This window comes from Bombina bombina, chromosome 9 (genome assembly GCF_027579735.1).
Source record: "Bombina bombina isolate aBomBom1 chromosome 9, aBomBom1.pri, whole genome shotgun sequence".
NCBI classification, from domain to species: domain Eukaryota; kingdom Metazoa; phylum Chordata; class Amphibia; order Anura; family Bombinatoridae; genus Bombina; species Bombina bombina.
Window position 1 is genome coordinate 30,067,957 of NC_069507.1, and position 23,431 is coordinate 30,091,387.

The 23,431-nt window shown below is 37.3% G+C and overlaps 1 protein-coding gene across 2 annotated transcripts in view; it reads left to right on the forward strand.

Moving 5' to 3' along the window:
• LOC128639821 (core histone macro-H2A.2) overlaps positions 1-15,573 on the forward strand; it is a 36,500-nt gene extending 20,927 nt beyond the window's left edge. For both annotated transcript variants that reach the window (XM_053692016.1, XM_053692018.1), the window contains exons 2-9: positions 3,100-3,340; positions 4,774-4,880; positions 9,211-9,399; positions 10,689-10,796; positions 11,224-11,323; positions 11,930-12,019; positions 13,562-13,736; positions 14,667-15,573. In XM_053692016.1, coding sequence (XP_053547991.1) covers positions 3,169-3,340; positions 4,774-4,880; positions 9,211-9,399; positions 10,689-10,796; positions 11,224-11,323; positions 11,930-12,019; positions 13,562-13,736; positions 14,667-14,832 — 1,107 coding nt within the window. In that variant the 5' untranslated portion in view covers positions 3,100-3,168 and the 3' untranslated portion in view covers positions 14,833-15,573. The remainder of the gene's footprint in view (positions 1-3,099; positions 3,341-4,773; positions 4,881-9,210; positions 9,400-10,688; positions 10,797-11,223; positions 11,324-11,929; positions 12,020-13,561; positions 13,737-14,666) is intronic.
• The last annotated feature ends 7,858 nt before the right edge of the window (positions 15,574-23,431 follow it).

Sequence of the window (23,431 nt, forward strand, 5' to 3'; positions counted from 1 at the left end):
GGACAAATTAGTTTTGTATTTCTTTATATATTTTTTTTTTTTAGCAATTTGGTTTTCTGTTAATATGACACATAAGAATACTGCAACATGGTTCTGATCTAATTTGGTATTTTGTATAAGGTGATTGTCACATTTCTTCAGGGGTGGAGTCTGTGTGTGGTTTATGCAATATAAATATATTTTTGCAGCTTAATAAATATGTTACGATGACTGAATAATATTAATCATTTTGCTTTAGTTGTTCCAAATGCCAAGTTACATACTACAATTTTCTGTGGGTGCTTTGCACAGGTCACTGCATTGCAACTCTATAGTCCTGGTGTCACTACACATCTCAGCACCTTAGGAATATTATCTATAATAGTAGAAGTAACCTGTATGTTGGCACACACCACCTGCCCAGACACACTCTATGTTCCAGGAAACAAGAGGAATTCCTTGTCAACACCAACCAATTGTGCTGGAGCAGGGACTGTCAATCACCTCAAACAAGCGAGTGTTGGGGTGATTGATTTCGCCATCTTTGAGGTGGAGAGGAAAAAGCAGTTTCTGCTTTAAAATATGTGACTGCAGGCTCGCTTATGCATCAGCTCTACATAGCCAAACAAGCTGTGAATGTAGCTTATTAATTGGACAGTCAACACCAGAATTTTTGTTTTAAAAGATAGATAATCCCTTAATTACCCATTCCCTAGTTTTGCATAACCAACACAGTTATAATAATACACGTTGTACCTTACCTTGTATCTAGGCCTCTGCAGACTGCCCCCTTATTTCCCTTCTTTTGACAGAATTGCACTTTAGCCAATCAGTGCTCACTCCACTGTAAATTCACGTGCATGAGCTCAATGTTATCTATATGAAACATATGAACTAATGCCCTCTAGTGGTGAAAAACTGTCAAATGCAGAGGAGCCCTTCAAGGTCTAAGAATTTAGCATATGAACCTCCTAGGTTTAGCTTTCAGTTAAGAATACCAAGAGAACAAAGCAAAATTGTTGATACAAGTAAATTGGACAGTTCTTTAAAATTACATGCCCTATCTGGATCATGAAAGTTGTTTGTTTTTTTTTTGGACTTGACTGTCCCTTTAAATGTAGTCCAATATGTAAGCTTTTAAGATGTTTTTTATTTTGGAGTGACTTAGCTTAGTTTAATATGATATTCTGGCTCAAAAATTGCATTCTCTAATTTGTTTCTCAACTGCGGTCCACAAGTACCCCCAACATGTCAGGTTTTCATTATAGCTGAACCAGTGCATAGGTGAAAAAATCAGCTGATGGGTGAAAGCAGATTAGTAATCATGGTTACTAATCAGCTGATTACTTCATCTATGCACCGGTTCAGCTATAATGAAAACCTGGCCTGTTGGGGGTATCTGAGGACTGTGGTTGAGAATCGTTGCTTTTAATTTAATTCTGCATATTTTACGCCATCTACACTGGAATGCTGGTCCTGCGCAGCCAGTCAGCCAATCGGCAGTGAGTCGCAAAACCCTGCTAATCCCATGAGCGCCGAGTGGGACTATATACCGCAACTATGTGTTGGTTAAACACAAAGTTGCAGCGTTCCTAGTGTAAAAGTGCTTGTTCTAATGAATTAGAGGTCTAATAAATTAGAGCATGACAGTTTTAGATGGATAATGTCTCTAAGTGATATCATACATATCATACATATGACAGAGCATTGTTTATGTATTTTTCATTACATTTTCATATAGAAGCTAACAGGAAGTGCATATCTAGATTCAGAACAGAATGTTTGTTGGCTTATAGGCAATGATCCCACTGCTTTATTGGTAGATATACATAGTCTCTGTACAGTTAACTGCCATTTCTTAAATGCAATAAAGAAAGAAAAAAAATGACATCTTTTCTGGTAGTCAGTGGGTTAAGGATGACTGAATTTGGAGTTAATCTGATCACCTTTATTAAATGAAATGCTGTTTAGAGATTAAAGTATTGTTGGTGCGAACCATTTACTCTCGCGGGACTCATGCTTGTGCATTATTTGAAATGTCGTCTGCTTTGTATTCACCATTCTGCCAATTACGCTCATTAGATATAAACCTGCAGTCTAGTTCTGAATAATTCCCATATCAGCTTTTCTCATTAGACCACTTGTATTTTTTTTTTTTTACTAGTTTTAATTATTGTTGTATTTGGGCTGTGAAAAATATTTGTATATAATTATTAATAATAATGTGTTGATACTGCAAATGACTTCCCTAATCCTGCTGGTACTATAGAATCTGTGTGTGCAGAGCTAAAATATTAGTTCTTTTTTTTTTTTTTTTTTTTTTGCATTTATTTTTGAACTATTCAGGCTCCAACCCTTGAAAAGCTTGGGGGAATTTATGTTCCTGGAGTCAATTTGCTTTGCTCAGTCAGAGGATGCTCTCATGAGGGACTCTGTACCATTAGGGTTGCCACCTGTCCCTTAAAATACCGAACACTTATAAGTTACACATGCTGCAGGGTGTGCAGGGATGAACATGAATAGTGCTGTGCAGAAACACAATACATGTTCCTCCCTGCTCACCCTGCAGCGTGTGTAACTCATAAGGGTCCAGGAAAGCATGACTGAGGTGGCAACCCTAATACTATACACCGACAATCTCAGGATAATTGGGTGTGGGGGCGGGGCCGCCTAAACGGACAGGAGCAGGTGGGACCGCTGCACTGCAGAAAAAAAATGTAGAGCGCGGCAGGGAAGGGGAGAGGATCCAAGTGGATGGGGAATTTTGGCCTGTGTACATGGGCTTTACGACTAGTTCTCTAATTCATTGTAGTCTACATAAAACTCAGTAACGTCTATTGTAAATTTTCATTCTGAAACCACAAAAATATATACATATAAAGCGAACTCATGTGACACAGATTGTGTTTATCTGCACAGACATCCCAGCCTATGAGTGTGTTAGAGGGAGGTCCTGAGAATTTAAACAAATACCCTAGTAAATGTAATAGACTTTTTAGGTCACTTTTTTCATGTAAAAACAACCAGGTGTCCTTTAAATCTGTTTGGTTTGTCTTATGTACACTTAGTGCTTAGGATGCTTATTAAGTATAATCTCTCTGCTTTTCTTATATTTTGCAGCCATTTTGACACTTTTGACAAGGGCTTCACTTATTTAGTGCATAGAAACAGGCCCCAGACAAGTCAAAGATGTCGGCTCGAGGGGGGAAGAAGAAAACCACCAAGCTGTCCCGCTCCTCACGGGCAGGAGTCATCTTCCCAGTGGGTAGAATGATGCGCTACCTCCGGAGAGGCACTCACAAGTACAGGATAGGCATGGGCGCTCCGGTTTATATGGCAGCTGTTATAGAGTATCTGGCAGGTGGGTGATAAAAACTGTAATGTCACTTACATATGGTCCTAGGCAGTGTCTCTTTTAACTTATTATCGGTTATTTGTAGAGCGCCAACAGATTCCGCAGCGCTAGCTTGCATCTAATTATGGATGTGCAGTTAAAATGTATTTCCCGTGCACTCAATCAATATTTTATACACTCTACGCTACCATTAGATAGTAATCCATTTGTTTGTTTTTCACAAAACATCTATTAGATTGGTGTAACTTTGATAAGTTACATTTTTACACCCTGTGGTGGGTACTTTAGTTTTTATCAATCACAGTCTGAATCATGAAAGAAAATGTTGTTTAAGAAGATTTTACACTATGTGGCACCCTTAAGTGTTTTTCTCATGTTAAAGATAAGGATATTCCTGTCTTAAAACAGTTGGTTAATCCAGAACTTGATCAATTAATCAAGAAAGAAAATTGAGCAGCCATATTGAGTTTATTAGCCAGACATAAGTTGTGTAAAATAGTCGTATTGGTGCAGGCGCTCCTTTTAATTATGTACTTAATCATCTACAGCAGAGAAGCGAAGATAAATGAATTTTAAGGGATATATCCGTGCTCTACAAAACAATTCAAATAAGTTTTAAATCTTTATAAACTTTTTTCAGTATGCAGATTTCTTCTGCTTTTTTTGAAAGTGACAAATGCACCACTGCGCTGAACACTTTTCACTGCTCTATAGATCACAATTTCTTTGAAACATTTTTTAGTATCCGCTTTTGATTGGGACATGTTGCAGCCAATCAGAGCTTATACTGCAGTTCATTACAGCAGCAGTGGTAACATTAGAAAACAAAGAAAACTTTTTTTAGGAGTTAACTAGTAAATGATTAAAAACATAAATAGATTGGCAATTCATTACAGACCCAGAGCTGAACTCAGCTGTTGGGCCAATCATGGTTGGCATATTTGTGTAGTCGGTAGTCACTGCCTGGGTTCAGCTCAGGGTCCGTAGTGCATTGTCACTCCATAACTGATATTAACCATGGGTTTTGCCCCTTTTGTGGGGAATAAACAAGCAGTTAAGTGAAAGCAATAATATGCTTTAGTATTTTCTTATTGTATTAAACAGTAAATACACACTAGACTTAATGAATTCAAAGCTAAGATTAGCCCATGGATAATATGTAGATGCATTGTTTACAACTATATTAATTGTTGAAAAGTACATTGCAAAGTTTTTTTTTTTAACACATATTTACACATTTTTATATTAGTCTCATACTGTTAAATATCACAAACAAAATGAGAACATTTTAGGCAATACTTGTTTGGCCAATAAAAATATACTGTTAGAAGTTAACAGTACAGCTAATATGCGCATATGGGCGCGTAGGTGAAACCCCTTTCATGAGATAAATTGTTTCTTTACAACTCTCTCTGACATCTTGTTTTTGACATTTGCAGCTGAAATCTTGGAGCTTGCAGGAAATGCAGCTAGAGACAACAAGAAGGGACGTATAACACCCAGACACATCCTCCTCGCAGTCGCCAACGATGAAGAACTCAACCAGGTACGTACATGTCACTGCTTGCTTGCGGAGGTCTGTTAGTCATTCGTACTGGTACAGAGTTTATAACAATGTTTGAGTTAAGTTTACATATTGCATTCAATGGAGACCTCTTTGCATCCATAGGCAACCGTTTTATACAGTATTTAAAATATTTGATGCCTTTTAGAGAGGAAATCGTCTGCTAGCCCATGTTACAACCCATCCTGGAGCTATAATGTTTGTTTATACAACAGTCAGAATACCTAGAATTACCTAAACAACCTTTAAAAAACAAAACAAAAAACAGACTTTGCTCTTAAAACTAAGGACATTTCAGGCTCTTAGACTTTCCAGACCATAAACCATGATGTTTTGGGGCCACACATGCCCCTTATGCATTTTATATTAGTCTTTTTATTGTGATCTTAATATGAACTAATTATGTTTTCTATATATTTGTTTTATTTTTATTATTAATGCATTAATCATTTATATAGCTTAATTTTTATTTGTAAAATATGGCAACAACATCATTTAATCTAACTTTTTTTTTAAAAAAAACCCTAAAACAATACAAATGGTTACATGTTCTGTTATTCAAAGTGGAGCTAAAATACAAGATCCAAAATGTCACCTTAATTTACTTGTACATATCTTACTAGACTTACTGTAGTAAGTACATATCTTACTAGACTCGCTGTAGAAAGTACATATCTCACTAGACTCGCTGTAGTAAGTACATATCTTACTAGACTCGCTGTAGAAAGTACATATCTCACTAGACTCGCTGTAGTAAGTACATAGCTTACTAGACTTGCTGTAGTAAGTACATATCTCACTAGACTTGCTGTAGTAAGTACATATCTCACTAGACTCGCTGTAGTAAGTACATAGCTTACTAGACTCGCTGTAGTAAGTACATAGCTTACTAGACTCACTGTAGTAAGTACATATCTCACTAGACTCGCTGTAGTAAGTACATAGCTTACTAGACTTGCTGTAGTAAGTACATATCTCACTAGACTTGCTGTAGTAAGTACATATCTCACTAGACTTGCTGTAGTAAGTACATAGCTTACTAGACTTGCTGTAGTAAGTACATAGCTTACTAGACTTGCTGTAGTAAGTACATAGCTTACTAGACTTGCTGTAGTAAGTACACAGCTTACTAGACTCGCTGTAGTAAGTACATAGCTTACTAGACTTGCTGTAGTAAGTACATATCTCACTAGACTCGCTGTAGTAAGTACATAGCTTACTAGACTTGCTGTAGTAAGTACATAGCTTACTAGACTTGCTGTAGTAAGTACATATCTCACTAGACTTGCTGTAGTAAGTACATAGCTTACTAGACTTGCTGTAGTAAGTACATAGCTTACTAGACTTGCTGTAGTAAGTACATAGCTTACTAGACTTGCTGTAGTAAGTACATAGCTTACTAGACTTGCTGTAGTAAGTACATATCTCACTAGACTTGCTGTAGTAAGTACATATCTCACTAGACTTGCTGTAGTAAGTACATAGCTTACTAGACTTGCTGTAGTAAGTACATAGCTTACTAGACTTGCTGTAGTAAGTACATAGCTTACTAGACTCGCTGTAGTAAGTACATAGCTTACTAGACTTGCTGTTGTAAGTACATATCTCACTAGACTCGCTGTAGTAAGTACATAGCTTACTAGACTCGCTGTAGTAAGTACATAGCTTACTAGACTTGCTGTAGTAAGTACATAGCTTACTAGACTTGCTGTAGTAAGTACATAGCTTACTAGACTTGCTGTAGTAAGTACATATCTCACTAGACTTGCTGTAGTAAGTACATAGCTTACTAGACTTGCTGTAGTAAGTACATAGCTTACTAGACTTGCTGTAGTAAGTACATAGCTTACTAGACTTGCTGTAGTAAGTACATATCTCACTAGACTTGCTGTAGTAAGTACATATCTCACTAGACTCGCTGTAGTAAGTACATAGCTTACTAGACTTGCTGTAGTAAGTACATAGCTTACTAGACTTGCTGTAGTAAGTACATAGCTTACTAGACTTGCTGTAGTAAGTACATAGCTTACTAGACTTGCTGTAGTAAGTACATAGCTTACTAGACTTGCTGTAGTAAGTACATAGCTTACTAGACTTGCTGTAGTAAGTACATAGCTTACTAGACTTGCTGTAGTAAGTACATAGCTTACTAGACTCGCTGTAGTAAGTACATAGCTTACTAGACTCGCTGTAGTAAGTACATATCTCACTTGACTCGCTGTAGTAAGTACATAGCTTACTAGACTCGCTGTAGTAAGTACATAGCTTACTAGACTCGCTGTAGTAAGTACATATCTCACTTGACTCGCTGTAGTAAGTACATAGCTTACTAGACTCGCTGTAGTAAGTACATAGCTTACTAGACTCGCTGTAGTAAGTACATAGCTTACTAGACTCGCTGTAGTAAGTACATAGCTTACTAGACTCGCTGTAGTAAGTACATATCTCACTTGACTCGCTGTAGTAAGTACATAGCTTACTAGACTCGCTGTAGTAAGTACATAGCTTACTAGACTCGCTGTAGTAAGTACATATCTCACTTGACTCGCTGTAGTAAGTACATAGCTTACTAGACTCGCTGTAGTAAGTACATAGCTTACTAGACTCGCTGTAGTAAGTACATAGCTTACTAGACTCGCTGTAGTAAGTACATAGCTTACTAGACTTGCTGTAGTAAGTACATAGCTTACTAGACTTGCTGTAGTAAGTACATAGCTTACTAGACTCGCTGTAGTAAGTACATAGCTTACTAGACTTGCTGTAGTAAGTACATAGAAAATAATCTTGATGAGTAAATAACCACACGTAACCAAATGTGCACAGAATGCATTCAGGGTTCTGAACAAGGCAGTGTGCTAACAAACACAAATAAGAATACACTTATTTATGGGGACTGATACAAAAAATGACATATTGTTAACATGATATTCTACAATGCACGTTATTTTCTTTTTATGTTCTTTTTATAAATGTAAAGAAAATAAAGAGTAAGCTGTTTATTTTCTGCTAACGTTTTCATGCTTTTTTATTAGGTAAACATTAAACCCACTTTTTTTCTTTCATGATTCAGAGCATACAATTTTAAATAACTTTTACAATTTATTTCTATTTATTTTGTTTTGTTCTCTCTGTATCCTGTGTTGAACATAATACCTAGGTAGACTCATAAGCTGCTTGATTGGTGGCTGAACATATATGCCTCTTGTCATGGGCTTTCAGCTAGCTACCAGTAGGGCCTTACTCCTCCTAAGGATAGGCAGAGAATAAAGCATATTAGATAATAGAAGTATAATAGGCAGTTGTTTAAAATGGTATAATCTATCTGAATCATGGGGAAAAAAATGTGAGTTTATTGTCCCTTCTCAAATCCATGATAAAATGTACGTCCCCCGGGTATCATGGAGACTTTGCTTGACAGCAATTTTTGAAATTCAAGATTAAACTTTCATGATTGTTATTGCATGCAATTTATTTCTAATATGTAATTTGATTTGTTCTGTTGGTATCTTTTGCTGAAAAGCATATCTAGGTAGACTCAGGAAAAGCAATGCACTTCTGAAAGATAGCTGCTGATTGGTGTCTACATTTATGTTTCTTGTAATCCCTTTTTGCTGGGGTTAAACACATAGTTATATGCAAACAACAAATAATAATAAAATACTATATATTATAGCATTTTATTTTTGGCATACATGCCTATTCTCCAATCATTTAAGGAATGGGGGTGACTATGTGTTTAAGCCTTTTTTGAAGGTAATAAAGGGATAGTAAACCCAAATATTTTCTTTCATGATTCATTTGAAAAACTTTTATTTGAAAAAGCAGGAATGAAAGCTTTGGAGACGGCCTATTTTTGTTTCAGTACCCTGGATACGGCTTGCTGATTGGTGGCTACATTTAGCCATCCAATCAGCAAGTGCAATTCATGTTCTGTACCTAAAATGGGCTGGCTCCAAAGCTTTTATTCCTTGTTTTTTTTTTTTTTTTTTTTTTTAAATAAAGATACCAAGAGAACAAAGAAAAATTGATAAAAGGAGTAAATTAGAAAATTGCTTAAAATTGCTGCTCTATCTGAATCATGAAAGAAAATATTTGGGTTTAGTGTCCCTTTTTAAACAAATAATAAATTGCTCTGTCTTTAATACAGCATTTTATTTATTTCAGTTCCTAGAACGTCTGTCTAATAAAACTGAACCCAGGTGTATTTAGCAGTAGTTAACCTAACTTTATAGCAATTTTCTGCTGACTATATTAGTGCAATGAACAGGTCCTGGTAAAACCATTTAACCCCTGCACTTTCTCTCGCTCTCAGTTACTCCGAGGGGTGACCATTGCAAGTGGAGGGGTCCTGCCTAGAATTCACCCTGAGCTGCTGGCCAAGAAGCGTGGCTCCCGTGGCAAGGAGACCATCCTCTCTCAGCCTGTGGAGAAGAAGAAGAAAACTGGAAAGTCACTGGCGTCAAAGAAGCCAAAAGCTGGGAAAAATAAACTACTTAAAAAGGTGATTGGGAGAGAATAAGCAGTGAGGCAGTTTTATGTGACATACTCTCCGAGTTAACTCATTGGTGACCAGAGAGGGATGCAAGAAGGAAGGAGGGGCTAGTGTCAGAAATTTTCATAGTAGAATGTTACTCTTATATGGCAGTGGCAATCGCCTCTGGCGCCCTCTAATGTTCTTAAACAGAAAATCATGAAAAATAACAAATCTGTCTGAGTAGGGACGGACGAATGTGCTAAAAGTGTAATTCGGTTGGTAGAACAAATAGTCTTGTGGATATTCGTTTTAGACACTCAAATGTTAAGAAGAAAATCCATTAAAATTTGGTAATCCTAATGTTATTTCCGAATTTGGAGTGTTCGTAATTAGATCAAATATCCACATTTGAAATTTTGAATGTAACATTCGATTTAACAAATATTATTCAGAAGTTCTATAGTTCATGTGTTAGGGAATTTAGTAAATTGATGCATAATAGATACAAATATATCAATTTGAATGTTTCTATTTTGAATATTGCATAATTCTGATATTCCATTTAGAGAGAGCATTATAAATACTATTACATTAAACACGTTAGAATGTTGTACAAACATTCAAAATTCGAAACAAACAAACTAATGTGTTAAATTCTTTTCATGTTTCGAATGTTGCAATATATTTGTCCATTCCTACTAAGGAAACAGTTTTGAAAAAATATTGTTCTGTTTTTATAATATTGCCCCTTTGGTCACTTAAACAATTTATTCATTCGTTGCAGGATTCTAAGGGATAGAATGGTCAAAATTAAAATGTACATTACTGCATTAAAATTTTAAATTGAAGCATTTTTGCAATATACGTCCATTAGCAGCAAAAATGCTTCTTGTAAAAGTTTTTACTATCTGTCATTGGCATATGCACATATGCTGCAAGCGCTGTGCACCAGTGTTCATACACATCACTTCATGAGTGAGCTGGTAATGGTTTGTATTTCATCTGTGAAGACTTAATTTGTGTCATACAAACCACTGCTGTCTCTCAGAGAAGCTGTGCTGTTTGAATATGGGCCCTCAGAGCATATTTGTGTATGCCGCTGAAAAACAAGAATGCCTTTTTTACTAAAATAAGTATATTGTAAAATTCTTCTACTTTAAATTGAAATGCACTCATGTACATTTTAAATTTTGACCTTTCTATCCCTTTAACTATTTTGTGGCTTTGGTGACATTATCATTTTGAGTTCTATATCTCATTACTTGTCAATGCGAATAGCCAACATTTCTTTAAATCTGGCGTTTGTCTTTTCATAGGACAAGCAGGCAGATGGTGCCAAGGAAGGAGCGACTAGTTCGACAGGAGAAGATCCTGGTGAGGGGTTTACTATTCTCTCATCCAAGAGCCTATTGCTCGGACAAAAGGTGATTATTATAATATTCTGTATAGTTATCAATAGCTAACGCTTATTGCAGTAGGTAGGGCTACTAATGAATACTGGTGCAAGATACATTTCAGTCCCCATTATATTTAACACTTAGTTGTAACTAACAATAATGATACTGGAGGAAACATTGATTTATGTATGAAAATGATGCCGACGGGGCAGTTGTTACTTATCACACTGATATCTTATGACTAATAAAGGAGGGAACTCGATAAATACGCTGGAATAAGTAGCTGTTATCTCTAAATTACTTTAATTCTACATACTGAACAATCACACAACTACTTGTTCCAATGGGTACATTACACCTTTTTTTTTTTATAAATAACAAAATCCCCCATTGGAAAGTTGCTATTTTGTACCTAACTTCTTTGCTAAACACTAATGTTTTGTTTGTACTGCAGCTGTCATTGACTCAGAGCGATCTGGGCAAAATAGGGTCAATGAAAGTTGAAGGGATCATTCATCCAACTGGTGCGGAGATCGACCTCAAGGAAGACATTGGTGAGCCGCATGCGACTGTGCAGCAGTCGGAGACATCTTTAGCTGATCTTAAAACCTCAGCAGTTCATCTTTGTGTTCTGTTATGTTGGGTCAATTAACAATTATAAAAAATAATATATTAAAGGGACATTAAAGACATTTTTAAATTAAAAGATGGTGTTTAAAAATGTATTGTAGTCTGTTTTATAACTTTTTGTTTTATGGGTGTGCTTGTCTAAATAGTATGTTGTTAGCATGTTCTTATTCCCCAATAGAGCTATAGGGTTGTTCGTAGGGATGAGTTGTGCACAAACACGCACTTCCTGTTAGTTCAGTATTGCTTTTAACAGCTTTAGCATAGCCTTTTCTCACACACACACAAATAAATATTTAATGTGTTTAACTGCTGCTCTTCAATTATTATTTTTTGTTTAAATGTCCCTAAAAGATGCAAAAAGTGTGCCCAAGGGGGCGTGTAAGCAACCTCAACTCGCAGTTCTCTGGGTAACTTTCAAAATATATTTTGGGTTGTGTTTTCTTCTTATATATTCTCCCTACCCACCATAAGATTCAGAAGAAAACAAAATACACATTTTCTAAATATGAGTTTTTGTTTTTTTCTTCTAGGGAATGCTTTGGAAAAAGCTGGTGGTAAGGAATTTCTGGAAGCCGTCAAAGAACTTCGCAAAGCTCACGGGCCCCTGGAACTTACTGGAGGTAAATTACAGCAAATCTTTGACAGTTCATCTGATGTTCCATTTTCACATGGATTAGTTTTAAAAATATTAATTTCCTTATTTTAAATGCTTTTTAGATAGATATATATTAGTTTTAACTAAATAAAGACAATACACAGTACATTTTGCCAATAAAGCTGATGTGCAAAAATGTGCAGTTTTGTTCCCTCTAAAAGCAACATTCTAGGGTAAAAAGTGCTCTAAAATCTCTATTTCATCAAATATTATATTATATTTTTAACCAAATTTATTTTCTTTTTTTTTTGTTATTATATGTTTAAAGGGACATGAAACCCATTTTTTTTTTCTTTATGATTCAGGTAGAGAATACAATTGTAACAAACTTTTTCTTCTATTATCTAATTAGCTTCATTCTCTTGGTATCCTTTGTTGAAGAAACAGCAATGCAATGGGTGATCCAATTAGCAGCTCCTGAGCCTATCTAGGTATGCTTTTCAACAAAGCATATCAAGAGAACAAAACAAATTTAGATAATAGAAGTAAATCAGAAAGTTGTTTAAAATTGTATGTTCTATCTAAATTATGAAAGAAAAACAAGTGTGATCATGTCCCCTGGAACAAATCAAACAACTTAATTGAAATACAGCAGAGTATGCTTGTGTGTATCTAATACTGAGGCTAATGACACTGCATGACACTTCTGCCCTGCTGTATAGTATAATACACTCTGGTCAAATCTTTATGGTCTCAGTGATAGCTGTTACTGTGTGCTAGGTACACACAGCATATGTACATATGCCCAGGACCAACCTTTAATTCAGCTGCAGCTCAGAGAGGAGACTGTGGCATGTATCATGTTGGTATTGACTCTTGTATGTCTGTTTTACGCTTACATCGCTCTAATACATTGCTTTTATGTCTGTTTTACGCTTACATCGCTCTAATACATTGCTTTTATGTCTGTTTTACGCTTACATCGCTCTAATACATTGCTTTTATGTCTGTTTTACGCTTACATCGCTCTAATACATTGCTTTAATGTCTCTTTGAATAGTGAGTACCATATATCATATTTGGATCCAGAAAATATAACTATTTTGTCTTTTTTATGTATTTTGATAAACATTTTCTTTTTATTACATGTATTGTTATCAGTTATTTGTAGAGCGCCAACAGATTCCGCAGCATTAGTATTGTGGATTAAAAGGACATGAAACCAAAATTAAACTTTTGTTGTTTTTAAAAAGACACAGACTTGTGAGAAGCAATGCACTATGGGAGCTTGCTGGTCATTGGTGGCTTTGCACGTATTCCTGTTGTCATTGGCTCAGCTAGCTCCTAGTAGTGCATTGCTGATCTGACGTTAACTTTGTGTTTAACCCCCTTTGCAGGGGTTAAACACAGTTATATGCGAGCCGCTGTTATTTTTATGTTTCATGGCACATAAACTTATTCTGTTTAGTAACAACCAGTTACTAACACAATAATCCTAACGCCTGTCTGGATCACATGCTGCATTGTTATGCTTACACATTGTCCCTGTCTTCTTGTTTCTCACTAGCGGCCCTCAGCCAGGCGAATGGTTTAGCCGCCAAGTTTGTCATCCACTGCCACATCCCACAGTGGGGCTCCGACAAGTGTGAGGAGCAGCTGGAAAAGACCGTTAAGAACTGTTTATCCATCGCAGAGGAAAAAAAGCTGAAATCTGTGGCTTTTCCTTCCTTTCCAAGTGGCAGGTAAATTCATATTGCTCTTTTACTTCCAGCTTTATGCCATCAGAAAATGTTGCTACTAGGCCTCACATTATCTCAATGGGACATTAAAGAGACATTTTAGAAAGACAAACAGTTTGTATTAAATGTCATTATGGCATCTGAGCAGAGTTCACTGTTATGTGTGACTATTGGTTAACACAGACAAACTTTCTTAAACAAAGTGGTTTCCTTCAGCAAAATGAACGTTTTCGCTACCTTTATTGGGAGGTATAAAATAAAAACGAAGCACATACAGTAACCTTAGAGAAAGAGAGACACAGTTTCTTTAGAATTCACAATCACTGGGATGTTTTCTGAGAGAGAATGATTTAGAAATCTGAAGTTATTTAAAGGGACAGTCTACCATAGAATTGTTGTTATTTTAAAAGATAGATAATCCCTTTATTACCCATTCCCCAGTTTTGCATAACCAACACTGTTATATTAATATACTTTATACCTCTGTGATTACCTTGTATCTAGGAACCTTCTTCCAGCCCCCTGATCACATGACTTACTGTTTAATATCTATTGCCTTAAATTTAGCATTGTATTATGCTAGATCTTAAATAACCCCCTGTGCTTGAACACAGTGTTATCTATATGGCCCACGTGTACTTTCTGTCTCTTTGTGTTGAAAAGAGATTTAAAAAGCCTGTGATAAGAGGCAGCCCTCAAAGGCTTAGAAATTAGCATATGAGCCTACCCATGTTTAGTTTAAACTAAGAATACCAAGAGAAAAAAGCAAATTTGATGATAAAAGTAAATTGGAAAGTAGATTTAAAATTAAAAGTCCTATTTGAATAATGAAAGTTTAATTTATATTAGACTGTCCCTTTAATGTAAAACAAATTTGTTCAGCACTTTTTTCCAATCTCAAATGTAAACCTCTGCTTTCATGTGTCCACATAGAAACGGTTTTCCCAAGCAGACGGCGGCGCAGGTCATTCTGAGGGCTATATCCGGCCACTTTGCCTCCTCCAGCGCTTCTACCTTGAAGAGCATTTACTTCCTGTTGTTTGACAGCGAAAGTATCGGCATTTATGTGCAAGAAATGGCCAAGTTGGATACAAAGTAGAGGGGAGATGTGTGTACCGTCGATTGAAGATGGCTTTTACCCAGCAGTGGAGGTGGACAGAATCTGATTTTACTTTTTTTTTTGTTATGATTAAGAAGGTGTGAAGCTTGTTTGAAGTTTTGTGAGTTTTCAGGACCGCTTTTGATTCTTTTAAATTTTGTTTTTATGAGCGAGGATTAGAGGAGGTGAGTTTGCGCTTAATAATCCTCATTCTAAATTCCTCCTCCTTTCTGTAATAAACCAGCACCCTTAACATTTTTATAGAAACAGAAAAAAAAAGATATCCCTCTTTTGTCACTACTTTTTTCTTCAATGACCGTTTCGTATTTCTCTCTGTCTCACACTCTCTCTATTTATCATTCTGTCTCTATCACCTGCTGTCTCACACAAATCCCCTGGTTACCACTTATTTTAGACTTAGTGTTAAAATTGAAATAACTTGTTTTAGATTTGTAGTTTTGGATTTTACAAGAGAAATATGACCCTGAAACTATTTAAAAAAAAAAAAATAATAGAAAAAAAAAAGAAAAAATGGCAAAGTTCATTATTTTTGTCTCTTGTCATCTTTTATGGGTGGGTGGGTACAACATCTTATGTTTTTATTGTCTACAGTTTTAAAGTATACCCGTTACTTATTTTAATTACGTGACTGTCCATACAACATTGTCATAGTTGGCTTTTATTTCCTTTTTGTGGCCATGTAAAATGTAATAAATCTGAATTTTCTTACATTCAAGCCTATTTACAAGATAGTTTGTTTGTTTATTTAGTTATTATTAATGCATCAAATCTTTAGTACTGAGTGACATAGGTAAATGCAGCTGTGCCCAGACTCCGCCCCAGATTGATAACTCTTGCCCCCCCCCCCCTTTATGGAGAGGGACAGTGAGTAAAGAGATTATTCTTTATGCCTTACAAATGTAAAATGTCATTGAATTAAAGATGTAGCTGTAATATTTATCCCTGGATGGTATCTCCCAAACCCTCTCCAGCTACCTCCAAAGACTGCAATGTTATTTTTAGCAAACCTTTAATGTGTGGTTCAGCCAATTGGAAGACTACTGAGACATTCAGTGCATGCAAAGTTGTGTTCGTCAGCCAATGCAAACAGTGGGATATATTTGTGTGTATTGCAATTTACTGTTTGTTTTGCAGAAGCAGATTTATTCTAGGGGCAATTTTCAGTAGGATGTTTTATTTACAAGATAAGCTTGTATGCCTTTTGTAATAGAAAAACTCAAGGGGGATATTTTTAATCTGTTTAAAGGGACAGTCTAGGCCAAAATAAACTTTCATGATTCAGATAGCGCATTTAATTTTTAAACTATTTTCCAATTTACTTTTATCACCAATTTTGCTTTGTTCTCTTGGTATTCTTAGTTGAAAGCTTAACCTAGGAGGTTCATATGCTAATTTCTTAGACCTTGAAGCCCACCTCTTTTCAGATTGCATTTTAACAGTTTCTCACCACTAGAGGGTGTTAGTTCACGTATTTCATATAGATAACTTCACGTGCACGAGCACAGTGTTATCTGGGAGCAGGCACTGATTGGCTAGACTGCAAGTCTGTCAAAAGATCTGAAAAAAGGGGCAGTTTGCAGAGGCTTAGATACAAGATAATCACAGAGGTTAAAAGTATATTATTATAACTGTGTTGGTTATGCAAAACTGGGGAATGGGTAATAAAGGGATTATCTATCTTTTAAAACAATACAAATTCTGGTGTAGACTGTCCCTTTAAATGAGCATTTAGGAAACTGCTTATTTTTTGCTTATAATAATAAACCATACGTGGATAAAATAATACATTATAAGGCAAAACCATTCCAGTTTGCTCAGGGAAGCCCAGCAGATTGCATCATTTTCCAGAAGAGTTCTAAGGTAATTTATAAAGATTTAAAGGGATATGAAATCCAACTATTTTCTTTTGTGATTCAGACAGAACATTACATTTTTTAAAAAGTTTCCAATTTACTTCTATTATCAAATTTGCTTCATTCCTATGATATTCTGTGTTGAAGAGATACCTAGGTAGCATCTGGAGCACTACATGACAGGAAATAGTGCTGCCCTCTAGTGCTCTTGCAGATGGATAACATTCTTGCAAAACTGCTGCAATATAGTGCTCCAGAAATGGGCTGGTCCTAAGTGTACATACCTGCTTTTCAACAAAAGATACCAAGAGAATGAAGAAAATTGATCATAGAAATAAATTGGAAAACTGTTTAAAATTGCTGCTCTGTCTGATTAATGAAAGAAAATGTAATATCCCTTTAATAATTCAAACAAGAAAACGTAAAGGGACATAATACTCATATGCTTAAAGGGACATAATACTCATATGCTAAATCACTTGAAACTGATGCAGTATAACTGTAAGAAGCTGACAGGAAAATATCACCTGAGCATCTCTATGTGAAAAGGAAGATATTTTACCTCACAATCTCCTCAGCTCAGCAGAGTAAGTTCTGTGTAAAAAGTTATACTCAGCTGCTGTCCAGCTGCAGGTAAAAAAAAATAAAAAAAATTAAGAAATGAACAGCAGCCAATCGGCATCAGCAGTGCTGAGGTCATGAACTCTTTTACTGTGATATCATAAGATTTCACTAAACTCTCATGAGATTTCATAGTAAACTTTCTTAAACTGAATAGGGAAATAATGAGTGTGCACGTAAGTTCACTCCCTTAGCTGTCCCGGGACAGACATGCTGATTTGCTGCTTAGAAGTCCTTTACAATGGGATGTGGCTGCTGAGGAATTTTTGAGGTAAAATGTGTTTTTTTTTTTTATATGGAGATGTTCAGGTGATATTTTCTAGTCCACTTTTTACAACTATACTGCATCACTTTCAAGTGTTTCAACATTTGGGTATTATGGCCCTTTAATACACATGACCCCCCCGAGTCGTTGATTACCGTCCCCTTTTAATAAACTTAAATTACCTTAAAGGGACAGTCTACACCAGAATTGTTATTGTTTTAAGATATATAATCCCTTGTTTACCCATTCCCTAGTTTTGCATAACAAACAGTTATATTTATATATTTTTTACCTCTGTGATTATCTTGTATCTAAGCCTCTGCAGACTGCCCCTTATTTCAGTTCTTTTGACAGACTTGCAGTTTAGCCAGTCAGTGATGGCTCCCAGGTAACTTCACGTGCACGAGCACAGTGTTATCTATATGAAAAATATGAACTAACACCCTCTAGTGGTGAAAAACCTGTTAAAATACATTCTTAAGAGGCGGCCTTCAAGATCTAAGAAATTAGCATATGAACCTCCTAGATTAAGCTTTCAACTAAGAATACCAAGAGAACAAAGAAAAATGGTGATAAAAGTAAATTGGAAAATTGTTTAAAATGACATGCCCTATCTGAATCATGAAAGTTTTTTTTTTTGGACTAGACTGTCCCTTTAAATCATCCAACAATTAAAAAATACACAGACACTTGTTGCTTTGTAAAAATACTGGCCACAGCCTGTTTATTAAATAACAAATTTAAAACACCAAATCAATAAATCTTTGAACCATATAAAAATCCATTAACTCTGAAGATGCTAGCTCCCAAACTTAATTCATTAATCTCCCTTTTCCTGTTGACCAGGCCGTGTATAAATTCACCTGGACTTAAATAAGTCCGTTATTTCTTTAAAACGACCAAGCTCCAAGGAACCCCGTGTCCAAGAAGCTACTTAACCTGATCTCCCACCCCGTGGGGAGATTAACCCATTCACTTATGGCCATTGTCCAATTGCAGAAGTGAGGGAACTAGCACCCACCAAAGACTGGACTGACTGCCATGCAGACCAGCCTGCCACCCCTCACGCCAAAGATACCAAAATCTATCGGAGCCCCAAGAGAAACTACCTTAAACCTGAGACATTAAGGTGTACACCAACCTGCAAATAAAAATTCACCAGTACTCTCATCCTCCAATCACTGATGCACCACCACACATTGTACTCCACGCATAAAGCTGCAACCAGCTTGTTCACCTCCATCCTCCTGGTAAGTCTATAATGGAGCCATTCCGCCCTCCAACCAATCTCGTAACCATGGTAGACCATACAACGGTTAAACCCTGGAAAAGCCCCCTGAAAATTTCTCCAAACCACCTTAATCTTACTCACCAGGCTTCCCTGAGGCAAGCAACCTAAATCATTACCCCGGCCTGGACCACTAGTACCCCCATAGACTGGAACAGTTCAGCGTAATCCACCACCAGCGGCAACATGCAAGCCATTCCATTCCGCTCAAACTTTTTCATAGGGAAACCACATTTTCGTGCTATTGAAGACCTCACAAAATGGGCTGGCCATCTGTACCAAGGCACCCCATCCACACCGGGAATACTCTTCCCCACTCTGTTCGCCCATGGCGAGAACTCCAAGGAGCGATGCCACCAGAAATTTGAAAAGGCATTGGCCAGTGAGTTATAAAAAACCAGAGATGTGCTTTGCTCCCACCAACCCATGGAAACACAGCCATTGCAACCCAACTGCCCTCAACAATTCGATGACCGTGTGATTAGGGGTGGGGGGGAGCGGATACTATATCCCTGCTGACACCACCCCCCTGTTGTCAGTGTGGACAACACTGACCCGTACTCAAACAAATCCACCCACACAAACATGGCCACCAGCACTGGAATAACTCAAGAAAACTAAATCACCAATTCTACCTCCTTCCATTTTGCTGGACATTTAGGCGTGCACTACAAAGCCTGCACCAACACCTACCCTTTCAGCCGGTCAGTCCCCACTCCTCCCAAGAAATCTGGGCACCTGAATCATTGCAGATCCGTTAAAATCAAGATAAAAAACGCCCAAATTAGGCCACCGTTTGGCACCCTTTAAAGAATAATAAAATGATGAGGCTGCTACACCTCAGCTGCTGCCAATGCCATTAACTGAAAAAATTCTTCAGCCATGGATAATACGGCGGAAAATTTTAGTTTCCCCAGCAAATTGCAAAGTCTTTAGCGTGACCATAGCAGACTCCCGGGTGGACCTCATCTCTGTCTGAAATTCCACCTTTGACCCCAGTGCTCTGCACTCCATTCCGAGAGACACAATAATAATACTAAGAAAATAATCACTGACGGCAGGCCTTCCGACTGAACAATGCTAGGTATCCCCACAATCTTCAGCCATTCCATAAAATTATCCCAGATGCATGACAGGCAAGGGTATTGGCAGGCAAGGCAAACAGAAAACCATACAGGATAACAAGTATTAAATTTGCTCCTTTTAGGGCTTATTTACGTACATGAACCAGCTAATACCATGTATTAAAGCCACAACCAAATAAATGGGTCGAGCTTGTAGGTATAATCAGATCTCATTACTGTATCACACTGTGTACATATACATATCTTTATCTTATATCTGTAGGTATAATCAGATCTCATTACAGTATCACACTGTGTACATATACATGTGTCTGTATCTTATATCTGTAGGTATAATCAGATCCCATTACTTTATCACATTGTGTACATATACATGTCTTTATCTTATATCTGTAGGTATAATCAGATCTCATTACAGTATCACATTGTGTACCTATTGCCCAGAAACTGATCACCAATACTTGTAGAGAACAATGTGAAATTAACACTTTATTACCCCATCTCCTCCTTACCCCACTGGAAGTGTGTCCACTACAAGCTATGTCAACACAGTTTGGCCTTGATGCCAACTTTAAGAATGGTTGGGTATACTATAGTGGAAATACCCCTTTACATCTGCCTATATAAGGGTAATTAAAATACTTGTGACAATTCAATACATCCCACCAGGCAGCGTGGACCACTGGGAAAAACCAAAGGTAGGAAACACACTGAGTAAAATGTCCCTTCAAGATAAAAGTATGTAAAATACTACCAATAGGATCTGACGCAGACCCGGAAAACTCTTCACCAGAGGGAATATAACAATCATATTAGTGATCTCAAAAACAGTAATATCAGTAGCAGTTGCAATGCAAGATCTGAGTCATCTCCGAAAGAGGGCGGTATCCTATCGCCATACACATATATATCTATAATATAATATTATCTACATCATCAAGTATATGCAAAGCACCAACAGAGTTTGCAGTGCTATAAAGCTAGTCTGTACACAAGGTAACTTTTTTTAGAGATCAAAACGTGTAGAGTGTCCGCACAAAGTTTCACTGCTGCAGTCTGCCCTTAGGAAGGCGATCTACAACCCGCTTGGCTAATGATAAAATTGTACCCTATTAGTGTCACTTTATACTACATAACATAAGTAATGGTGCCACCGACAGTGCTGTGATTCCCTTTGTTATGAAAGAGATTGTAACACATGCACTCCCATACTCAGTACAATGAAAGAATATTCACCATATCATGATACACATCCTTCAGAGGAATAAAGTGGAAAACCTTAGAGAATGATAATTGTCCTACGAGAAATGGTGGTATGGACCACTTGTCCAATGTATATATTAAATCCTATAAATTTATAGAAAGATATTTACATCACATCATATACTTGTTCACCAGTTTTGCAAAAAAAACAACACAGGAATAAAATGTGTTACCTCTGTGATTACCTTGTATCTAAACCTCTGCAGTCTGCTCCCTTATCTCAGTGCTTTGACAGACATGCAGATTGACCACTCATTGCAGACTCCTAAATACCTCCATGGGAGTAAGCACAATGTTATCTAAATGAAACACGTCAACTAGTTCTGTCTAACTGTGCCGAACTTTCAAATTGCTCTGAGCTAAGAGGCGGTTCCAACAGTTTAGAAAATCAGTTTGAGTCTACCTAGGGTTTAGCTTTTCAACATTACCAGCAAGGGAACAAAGCAAATCCAATGATAAACTTCCACTAGAAAGTTGTTTAGGATTTCAGCCACATCCGAATCAAGAAAATTTAATTATTTAGGCTAAACTGACTATAAGCAACATACCTTTAACCACCACTAGATGGCAGACAAAACAAATGAATCCTAGAAAAACTGTTCTAAGCTCTGAAGGCAGAACAGAGAGGGAAACCAGCACACCAGAGAATTAGTAATAACGCGACAATTATACTGTATATAATATGTATATCCCCTTATTGGTCCAAACTAAGAATGAGATAAAACACAAAAAATGAAAAAAAATCCCTTCTGAAAGAGAAAACCTCCTGGTAGCATAGCGGTAAGGAATAGCATAAGGAATATCATCAACATCCCCTTAATCCGCAAGGATATACTAATTTATTTTTTTACTAACTAAATGCAACATATATATATATAGGCCCACTGATCTAGCATAGAGCGATATCGCGCCAAAAAAGGACCAGCGGCGGGAAGGTTAACCCCGCCCCCGGATCTCACATAGCTTCTCCCCTTACAGTCAAGCACAATAAACTTGGAATTTAAGTAAGGCGCGGTTGAAATATGCCCCTTAATATTTAAGACAGTATGCAGCACCATGCGCAATGTAAAGAAAATCCCCTACAATACGCACCCACATGCACAAGTATAGTAGCCAAACTAATAAAAGCACTGTAAAGGCAGCGAGTGTTTTTCATGGCACCCTGAGAATAAAAGGGACGTGTATCCGACGTGCCAGCAACCAAACTTTTAGCTAGGGAGTACCGGGCAATCTAAGGGAAAAAGGGGGGAGCTCAAGCATACTCTAACTGTAAAACAAGCAGAAAATGCACAAAATAAATTAGCACTGCTTCACAGCAATTCAGTATAATATATTGTGTGACCCATTACACAGTGTGGCAAACAGCTTATTTTTTTTAAGTTTTTTCAAGTTTACAGTTTGTTCTTCGTTTAGAAAAATCTGTGTGGGGAAACAGGAAGGCGCCAATAGGGTGATAACGTAAAGGACCCTGACATGTAAGTATAAGGAAAAAGGGTACTCACAAGCAGGCCGGCACTTGAACGTGCCTAACCAAGCGGGGCCGGGACCTCAGCGTCGCCCGGAAGACTCACAACGGCAACAACCAATCCTCGAGCCGGACCAAGTTCCGTGTGGCCAATCAGGAACGCTGGATGCTAACACACCCTCCTCTTCGTATGGCCGATTCCGAACACTGGCAGAAGGGTAGGAGATAGAGATATACTGTGTATGCTCTCCTCCCGAATACCGAGAGTTAGATTATCACAAGCCAACAAACTGGATAGAGGAAGGAGCAAACTCCAGCAAAGTTACTTAAACCAATTTATTAAAAATAAATTGTTTTAAACATTTTTTTAAATAAATTGGTTTAAGTAACTTTGCTGGAGTTTGCTCCTTCCTCTATCCAGTTTGTTGGCTTGTGTTAATCTAACTCTCGGTATTCGGGAGAGCCATACACAGTATATCTCTATCTCCTACCCTTCTGCCAGTGTTCGGAATCGGCATACGAAGAGGAGGGTGTGTTAGCATCCAGCGTTCCTGATTGGCCACACGGGAACTTGGTCCGGCTCGAGGATTGGTTGTTGCCGTTGTGAGTCTTCCGGGCGACGCTGAGGTCCCGGCCCGCTTGGTTAGGCACGGTTCAAGTGCCGCCTGCTTGTGAGTACCCTTTTTCCTTATACTTACATGTCAGGGTCCTTTACGTTATCACCCTATTGGCGCCTTC